Source organism: Gossypium hirsutum, chromosome A11, assembly GCF_007990345.1.
Source record: "Gossypium hirsutum isolate 1008001.06 chromosome A11, Gossypium_hirsutum_v2.1, whole genome shotgun sequence".
Classification (NCBI taxonomy): Eukaryota; Viridiplantae; Streptophyta; class Magnoliopsida; order Malvales; family Malvaceae; genus Gossypium; species Gossypium hirsutum.
This window is the reverse complement of record NC_053434.1, coordinates 95,778,589-95,788,695: the sequence shown is the minus strand read 5'-3', so window position 1 is coordinate 95,788,695 and position 10,107 is coordinate 95,778,589. Positions and strand designations below refer to the sequence as shown.

Genomic DNA, 10,107 nt, shown 5'->3' with positions numbered 1-10,107 from the left:
GTGATGAAGTCTTCGATGGTCCTCGAATCTGAGCTAGCTTTGAATTCACTATAAGACATGGAAAATTAAACAATTTAAACTATAAAGCTTAGTAAGCTCGTATGAAGATATTAAGCAATACTCACCATTTAATTTACCATTCAAAATATGCATATAACATACCACAAAATAATTAACCACAATGTTAACATGTATTCAATCATCTATATAATCATGAGCTCACTTCTTTCATATGTTCGATGTATGTACAGTTTCTGTACATACCTGTTCTGATATGTATCTATTCTCACTATTTCATATCTTCGATATATCGGTTGAACCATTTGGAATAATACATGATACTCAGGAATCTCGCACCCTAAGTGCCAATATTTATAGTCGAAGCTATCTCAATAAATCTTGCACCAAAGTGCCAATACATAGCTGAAGTTATCTCAATATCATATCTCAATAATGTTCACTTTCGAGCTATCAACGGGTCTGCTCAAATAAGTTGATGGTCATGACATAACTACACAGTGCTGCTCACATAAGCTGACGAGAATCTGCAACACATGCTGGATAACTCAGCCACCAGTAGAACGTACGAACCAGCACCCAAAACAATAATAATCCCTAATGGCACGTCATTCGTATCCTAATCTATTCCTAAGGTTCAACCGAGATTTTCTCACTTACCGGTTCATCGTCGAACATGTCCGTAGAGTCGTACTCACAATTTATGCAATATCAAAGCATTTAAAACACAATTATAACAAAGCTTATTACATACAAACTTACCTCGAATGTAAAAACGATGAATTAAGTTGATTAATCCGAAACCTTATTCTTTCCCTAATCTAAATTCGTAATTCGACTTCTTGACCTAAATATAATCAAAATTAACTTATTTAATAGTCACTCTATTCAATTTAATTCAAAAACACACAATAAGGAATTTTTACATTTTTGCCCCTAACATTTTAACATTTTTACAATTTAGTCCTTATTTCATAAAATCACAAATTCATGCAATTCAACCAAAACCCATGCTATCAAAATTTCAATTAGGTCCCTATCAGTCCATATTTTTTATTTATTTCACACTTTAACCATGAATTTTACACATTTTACAATTTAACCCCTAATTGACAATTTTGCCAAAAATCACTTTACAAATATTATTTATCTAGTAACAAGCATGCATTTTCTATCATTAAACACCAAAATACCCATAGATTCATCAATGGAAAAAACCCTAAACCTTTAACAGTTTTGCAAAATAGTCCCTAGGCTAGCTAATTAAGCTGCAATAATCTCAAAAACATAGAAATCATTAAAAACGAGACAAAATTGAACTTACATGCATGAAAATTTTCTTGGCCGAATATCAAGCTTCTCCCATGGCTAATTTAGGTTGAATTTTCGGTGGAGGAAATATACTAAGGAAGATGATGGCTTTGTTTTTGTTATTTTACTTAATTCAATTCATTAAATTACTAAACTAAACTTAACTATTAACATTAAAACACTTGATAAAAATGTCCATAAATGTCCACCAACTAAAAAATTGGTCTAATTACAACATAAAGATCTCCACCTTAATATTCCATAGATGTTAGACACCTTTAACTAATAGAACACAAGTTTTACATTTTACGCGATTTAGTCCTTTTTATCAAATTAAACACTCAAACGATAAAAATTCTTAACTAAATTTTCACACAATCATAATATCATGCTGTAAATATTAAAATAATAATAAAATAATTATTTTGACTTCAAATTTTTGGTCCTGAAACCACTGTTCCAATTTGACTGAAAATGGGCTATTACAAAAGAATTGAGCACAAAGGTTGTTTGATTGATCTTTAAGCTTTGATAATCTCTTTAATTGTTGTAGGGTATTTTGAAGTTGTTATTTATACCCTCTAATTGATTTCAAACTTTTGAGGTTGTTGTGGTAGTCAATAGAGTCGTTGGGGATGTGAAAACTAAAGCATTTAATACACTTGTAACAACGAGTATCGAGACCAGATAAAAATTTATTGATATTTTTTGCAATAAATGCTAAATTCAATTACCGTTGGAGTTTAACGATCGATACCAAAACAATTTTTGTCTATACTTTATGAAATGGTATCAATACCGTATCAATACTTTGTTGATTTTGTTAAAAACATAACGCCATTTTTGTATCATTTATTTAAAGGGTATCAATATTTCAAAATTATTAATACTTGGCCAAAAAGGTATCGATACTTTTTGGCTTGGAGCAATTCTGATTTGTTTGAAAAACAGTTTTATTTGTTAAAATCATTTTAACTTGATTTTAAAGTTGTTTCAAAAATTTTCTAAGAGTTAAAAGTAAATATGCAAAAAAAATTCTCTTAGAATTTAAATTGAAAAATCATTTTGTCAATTTTGTTCAATTTTAAATTTTATTCAAAAACACTTTAATTTGTTATATCAAAATATTTTATCAAATAAAGCTTGGATTAACAATTAAAAATGAGCCCTAAGGGCTTAAATGAATACGATGAGTCACCAGACTCCAGAAATGAGCAGAATGGTATAAAAACCAAAGCAAAAGAGATTAATATCATGGTACATAAATGATATGATCTTATTGACATATTGTATAAATGCATAAATGAATGCTTAATCATGGAATGGTATGGAATTGGTATGAATTGAATGATTGTTAATGGTTTAATAAGTTGAAGATATATATGTAAAAATGTTTGTAAAGTTGTTTTGGACTTGTTATAGGTATGTTACATATGCAAACTGATGATAGAAAATTGCTTGTCACTTTGGCACATGAATTGGTTGAATATTAAGTGCATATAAGCATGTTTTATCTTGAGATGTATTGTTAATGCTTGTTATATATATCTTGAATAAAAAATGTACCACTGAGCATTATTGCTCAGTAGACGGTTTATTTTTTCTATGTGCAAGTTCAGGTGTTTCTTAAAGTCCCAAGATTTGAAGTCAGCATCTACAGTACCGTTTCTGACCCAACAAAGTTTGTATAGAGCGTTTCATTTTGGTATTTTGGCATGTTGTTAGGGACATTTTGTTTAATGTCACAAATGGTTAAGTTGTAAATGCATGTGTTAATTATGTGAATTGATTAGTGTATATGCTTATAAAAGATGTGGTAATGTTGAACATGGCGTTTTAGGCTTGTTTTAATGAGGAATGGTTGAAATTGAAGTCTTGAGATTTGTAATACGTGGTTGATGATGTTTTGGTAAGGTTCATTTAGGTACCAATTTGAAGTTTTTGAGTTGTAGGGATTACGTCGCGATGACATACCCCCAATTTCGTGACAAGAATTAGTTTAGGGCTCACTTACGACGATGTAGCCTTTAGGTCACAACAAGCCCTAGTCAAAAAGTCACATCACAACGAGAAAACCCCCAAAGTCTCCACATCAACTTAAAATTTTGTAACATTTATAATTCGATCCTAATTTAATAAAAGAGCTTTCGTAGGCTTGTCTAAAGCCCATAATTGATAATGCATTGTATATTTAACATGAATTACTTGTATTTAAATATATATTGACATTGAATTGGATATTATTGATTGTAGTTGCTTTGACAATGAATGTGACAAATTGAACTCGAACTCGACGATCGGGTTGGGTATTGAGGTGTTACAAATTGAAGTGGATTTGTATGAATGGAAGTGGACTTGTACCGGTAGATGTCCCAAGTATCAATAAAAGTTTGGAGGAATGCTTGGGGTTCTCTCTAACTTGCTTTTATCGGTAGAGCTTCCTCTAAGTATCAATGCAATTTCTCATACTTATATAAAGTGAGTTTAAAACACTTAAAAATATTTTGGATTGACCAAAAAGCATTTAGATAAATTATAACACATTTAAAACATGTTTTAGAGTAGTTTTACAAGTCTTTGAAATGCTTTGAAAATATTTAACAAAATTTTTAATAATTATTTTCACCAAATGAATTAGGAAATATAAATAAAAAAATTATCTTAAATATTGCTATATTAAAAACTTGTGACATCAAAGCTAACAAATATTATTTAAGGATCAAACACAGTACCGACAAATTCAAGTGAAAATCTCTTATCACTCCACCAATAATAATTTGTTAAAATACTTTTAGAAATATATGTTTTAATATAAAACATTTCCACTCACCCATATCGTGGGTGTGATAAAATCTATTTCTAATAATGTTGTTAATTAAGTTAGTGTCATAAATTAACTCAATAGTAACTTAGGAATGATGATAACACCATTATAAATAATTGCATTCATTTAATATTCTTAATCTGATTTATTTATGTGTTTAAAGTTCGATTTACTCACATTTTAATCTAATTTTTTTTAATTTTAAGTTTGTAAATATTTTACATGGCATTATTTATTAATTTTAAACAATATATTTTATTATTTATTTATGTTATTTTTAAACGCCTGATTTTCAAACTCATAAAATTTTGTTTGTAATAGTTTTTTTGGTCAAACTTTTAAAAAATAATTAAATAAATTAATAGTAATACACTCAAAAACTATTTTACCCATTTTTCTATAAAAATTTAGAAGTGAAGAACTGAGAAAAAAAAAAGACAAAAAAGAAGGGGGTTAAAGAATAGATTTGGTTGGTACTTCTAGTAAAAGATACCACTTGAATCACTTCTATTCCTCTCTTCTGTTGCTTTCACACTTCGCTGACACCCCCAGTTATCAAAAACAACGACCTTCCTTTCTGATTTACGCTTCCGTATATACCACTTAACCCTCCTTACATTTTATTTATTTATTTTTCTCTTTTGTCACTTTCCTGGAATTTCCCTTTTTTTTTTTAGTTTCCCTTTCCAAAGAGACAAATCTGTTTTAAATCTTAATCTGGGTCCTTCAAGTTTAGCCTTAGATCCTTTGTTTCTTTTTCAGATTTGAACTCTACCCATTTCCAGTTCTCTATTTTCCTGTACAAATCAAAGGGGGAAAAAAGTTTAAATCTTGGATTTCGAGAATTGGGTTCTCTTCACTGGGAGCTTATACTACATTCCAGGTAACAAAAAACTGTAGTTTTTTTTTTAATTATACTTTTGTTTGATTTGTTTGAGTGTCCTTTTAAATTTGGAAGGTTGATATGTTTATTGGATTTCTGGACAATAGGGGGAATTGGGTGTTAAATTCAACATCCAACAAGTAACTTTCTTTTATGAGCTAAGATGGTGTTCAAATCCAAGATTAAATGGGTTGCATTATTAGTTTTGACTTTATCATTGGGATCAATGGTGGCTCATCTTTCAATGACAAAGTTTTCAAGTATGAATTTAATCCAGTATAGCGCAAAAGATGCTTTAAGCCATGATTTTCCTAACATTGTATCGCCTGTAAGTTCTTTTTTTTTTTTTTGCGGATTTGGATTCAGATTTTAAATGTTCTATCTTCATTTGTTTGCCTGTAATAATGTTGATTTGATAATCTTTATTTTGTTCTTTTATGTTGATGAAAGGTCATCAGAAATAAGAGACTATGGGGTACTGTCAGGTCCTTGGAGTCTTTGCAGCCATATGCAAACCCAAGAAACAGCTATCCTGGTATTGGATTTTTTATTAAACCTCGTAATTATGTATTTATGCTTATTTAGTGCCAATATTTAACTTAACATTCCCATCTATTTCATCGAGTAACTTTGTTCAATTGATATGATTTTGGAATGGAATAATGATGGATGTATCTTGCACTTTGGATCGTATTTTTAGCATTCTTAAGTATCACATTGCCTGAATCGATATCTGAATGGAAATTCGTGATTAATTGAAAAAAGATGGAAAGATGCTGATAGCTGAAGTTTCAAGAATGTCATAGCACTGTCAATATTAAAACGTGAATGAGGAGTTTCGTTTTGATGATAAAGATGAAAGATACAGATTACATTTATTGTAGTTTGTTTAAGTCTGATAGAACTGGTTTGTAATAGAGGCAGGCAATCTAAAGAGTTGCTAACTACGAACTGTTAATAGGTTTCCTATAAGAACAAGGAAAGATTGAGATTTTCTACGATAGTGTAGTCTGAAAAGAACTATTTGGAGAAAAGTCCATGTAATCTGTTTTTTTTTTTTTTTTGTCCTTGTTGCTTGATAATTTGTTTGGTCTGTTAGCGACTGATTATCTCTCTTTTAACAGTTCCTAATGAAAATACTAATGGTTTCATCTTTGCAAAGATCTTTGGTGGATTCGAGAAGATAAGATCTTCGGTATGATCTATTAGATCCACTAAATTTATCTTAGTACTATACTTTGTTGGCCGTTCATAACATTTTTGTTAAATTTTTAGATATGTGATCTTGTCACCATATCCAGGCTTCTAAATGCTACTCTTGTAATTCCAGAGATACAAGAAAGCACTCGTTCAAAACAAATCAGGTATAGTCACTTACTGATTTTTGTTATTCATTTTTAGGCCCAATATGAAATATATTCTTATCCCCTTTCGTTATTATACAGTTATAAATTCAAGAGTTTCTCCTATCTTTATGACGAGGAGCAATTCATTGCCTCACTTAAAAATGATGTGAATATCGTAAGAAGCCTGCCTGAGCATTTGAAGGCTGCAAGAAGAAGCAATGAGTTCCCTATTTTCAAGCCCAAAAATTCAGCTTCTCCAAATTTTTACATCAAGGAAATATTACCAAACTTAAAGAAAGCCAAGGTTGTTGGGTTGATTATTACAGAAGGAGGATGCCTACAGGTAGATGAAAGTCTTATAATTGTACATAAACATATGTATCAGAACTGCGAAAAAAAGGGTTCAAGCAAGCATGATGTGTATACGTTAAATATTTGTTTTTTGAAAAATGTTCACTGTTTCTGGTGATTTTCATGCTTTCTGATTATATGTCAATATATAAGATTAATATTAAAGCAGTAACGTTACCTTTCAGTCGATTCTTCCACCTAGTATATCCGAGTTTCAGAGGCTTAGATGCAGGGTTGCTTTTCATGCACTCCAGTTTCGTTCTGAAATTCAGACCCTTGGTCGACAGATGGTAGAGAGGTATAATTTTCATTTGCCTTTTTGCTAAAGCCTTAAGAAATGAGACTGCGAGTGTGAAATACATGAAACTGATCCATTGAGCTCGAGATTTATCTGATTCCTTGTGCTACTTGTCTTTTCTTGTTAACATGTCTGGAACTATAACCACACAACTATTGAATGCCTGCTTTTGATGAATCCGAGCTTTGTAACCTTCCTGCAGGCTACGAGCGTGGGGACAACCGTTCTTATCATATCATCCTGGTTTAGTAAGGGATACCTTGGCATATCATGGCTGTGCTGAACTTTTCCAGGTCTGCTGTTTACACCTCTTCTTTCCGCCATCCTTTTTGTCTAGCCTAGGTTGCATCTTTTCTTTTCAAGCATTTGATTGACATATTTGTCCAACTTTCTGCATTTTTCATTCATCTTTAGCGTTGGTGTTTGTTGTAGGATGTTCATACAGAACTTATACAATACCGAAGGGCACAGATGATCAGGCAAGGGATCATTAGTGACAAACTAAACGTTGACTCCCACTTGCACAGAGAAAATGGTTCGTGTCCTCTCATTCCTGAAGAGGTATGCTACAAATTGAATTCACTGTTGCAGTCCTGGGTCATGCTAATGCTTTGTATGTGATTATTTGTGTACTATTCCTTGATAGTCCCAACAATTCCTTGTTTCTCTCCTTTTTGAAGTTCTTCTGATTGAAAATTAAATATCAAGGTTTATATGCACTAATTATTGAGGGTTTTTTTTTCCAATAAATATTGTTAAGTTTTTATTGGTTCTCCTAATAATGAGAGCGAACTATGATAAAATGTGGATTCTAATGCAGTCTTTATTGGTTCTGAATTCTAATTTGTTTCGAAAAAATGGTGATTAGCAAAGACTCAGTAACCACTTAAGAAAGCTCTAAGCTAGCGCTGCTAAAAATGAGGGAAACAGCTTTGAAACAGAGAAGTGCTAATTGATTGAAATCTTTTGCTTTATTAGCATATGTGGCAACAGCCTTGGAACCACATACATATTCGGTGATGATAAATGCTACATAGGGCTGGAAAAATACAATGGAGAGAAAAAACAGGACTGAAAGAGATGGAAAACCAGGAGAGAAAACGAGAGGGGTGGAAATAGAGAACAAGTTGGAAACAAATTGATTCGAATGATCAAATACTATTGTAGCACATTACCTTAATGAAATAGGAAATCTAATCTAACCTTTTTCAAAGTATAGCCTAAAAAGGGCTTAAGGTAGTCCATCATCGAGAAGACATAAGGATGTTTAGTGATATTCTTCACTTATATTTGCCTATTCCCTAATTTTTGCAGGTTGGTCTTCTTCTTCGTGCAATGGGCTATCCTTCTAAAACAATTATATACTTGGCAGGTTCTCAAACTTTTGGTGGTCAACGTCTTCTGATCCCTCTACGTGCTATGTTTGCAAACCTAGTAGATCGGACTTCATTGTGCAGCAAGACGGAGTTGTCAGACTTGGTTGGTCCTGAAACACCTCTTCCTTCTGATATTTTTCAACTACCTCGTCCTAAAAGTGAGTCGGAACTTAAAGAAGAGTGGAACAGGGCTGGTCCACGGCCCCGGCCCCTTCCTCCACCTCCTGAGAGGCTCATATATCCACATGAAAAAGAAGGCTGGTATGGCTGGATTACTGAGACAGACAAAGAACCAAACCCATCACCAAGGGATCTTAAGATGCAGGCTCACCGGTTACTTTGGGATGCCCTTGATTATATAATATCTGTGGAAGCAGATGCATTCTTTCCTGGTTTTAACAACGATGGTAGTGGATGGCCGGATTTCTCAGGATTGGTTATGGGACAGAGGTTGTACGAGAGGGCTTCTTCTAGAACTTATCGACCAGACAGGTTTGATATGCAGATGCATTCATTAATATTTTTGAATTAATTAAAGCAGTATTTTATCCCCCCTTATTCCTTTTTCCTTTAATGGTAAGAGAGAAGAATTTCGTAAGTTGCACAATTTTCCTGTAACACCATCCTTTGTATTTTGTTTGGACAGGAAAACTATTGCTGCGCTTTTTGACATTACCCGTGATAATATGTACCATCCCAAGCATGACTGGACACTCTCTGTCAAGGAACATCTCAACAAAAGTTTGAGCGAAGAAGGCCTCATCCGGCAATCGCTGTTGTCAAAGCCAAACTCTTTCCTATCGCATCCACTTCCTGAATGCTCTTGTAGAATTTCTTCTCTCGAAATAACAAAACAAACAGAAGGCAAAGACGGCAGGGTTTTATATGGAGATGAACATGAGTGCCCCAAATGGATGCAGTCAGCTGAGGCTGTAGGGGTCCAAAATGACGACATTGAATCAGCTGAAGATGATAATGATGTGGTTGAACAGCAAGAACGCAATGGCCCTGATTTCACGACTAACTTAACCTCTATGATCGATCATGATGAAGAATGGGATCCTAATGACTAACTGGATTATACAGATGAGTAGATAACGCAATTTCCTCTTTTATAGCACCACCTGGCAGAATTGAGCATACGGTGAAATTCTTCCGTAATGAAAATTTTCGTGACTTGGAGGGTAACAACCGAAACCATTCTTTCATTTCATAGTTCCCCTATAGTATTTTGAGACAAATAAGGTAGTCAAATTTTGTCTTTTTGAGTAGATTCTTTCAAAGTTATCCGGTCATAGAAAACCAAAGATTTTATTTATATGGCTTACACATCAAAGTTTTCTAACATGAGAACAGTGGAAAGATTTGATATGCAGTGATGAATTACAGCCTGTGTCGAAAAAAAAAAGAAGAAAAAGATTCTTTTCTCCTTCAGAAGCTGAAATCCTTTGTGATCTTTGAAATGGTGCAACATTTCCTGTTGTGCCCTTTTTTTATTGTTAAAAGTGTAAATTTGTATTGTTATGATCATTCTTTTATTATGGATTAATTGAAATTTATTAAATTTTTTATATGGTGATTAAAGGCAAATATTGTTAAAGATTAAAAGAACTGGGTTGCTGAGAATTGAAGTAAATTTAGTTTCATTTCAAGTTATAACACATGAGCTTTTTAATCATTTTAAGTTCAATGCTTTAAGT

General features: G+C 32.6%; 1 protein-coding gene across 1 annotated transcript; it reads left to right on the top strand.

Annotated features, from left to right (window-relative positions):
• Positions 1–4,610: 4,610 nt before the first annotated feature.
• On the top strand, positions 4,611–9,997 carry LOC107891707 (protein EMBRYO SAC DEVELOPMENT ARREST 30). Its single transcript, XM_016816576.2, has 11 exons — positions 4,611–5,036; positions 5,144–5,364; positions 5,487–5,571; positions 6,161–6,231; positions 6,312–6,400; positions 6,482–6,725; positions 6,919–7,031; positions 7,234–7,324; positions 7,464–7,592; positions 8,346–8,899; positions 9,054–9,997. The coding sequence occupies exons 2-11, from the start codon at positions 5,200–5,202 to the stop codon at positions 9,478–9,480; spliced, it is 1,968 nt and encodes a 655-aa protein (XP_016672065.1). The 5' UTR covers positions 4,611–5,036; positions 5,144–5,199; the 3' UTR covers positions 9,481–9,997.
• The last annotated feature ends 110 nt before the right edge of the window (positions 9,998–10,107 follow it).

Bases quoted from the DNA above. Each gene is read 5' to 3' on its own strand.
- LOC107891707 (XM_016816576.2), top strand. From the start codon at position 5,200: ATGGTGTTCAAATCCAAGATTAAATGGGTTGCATTATTAGTTTTGACT. The intron at 6,401-6,481 runs GTATAGTCACTT...GTTATTATACAG, and splicing joins ACTCGTTCAAAACAAATCAG to TTATAAATTCAAGAGTTTCT. The intron at 6,726-6,918 runs GTAGATGAAAGT...GTTACCTTTCAG, and splicing joins CAGAAGGAGGATGCCTACAG to TCGATTCTTCCACCTAGTAT.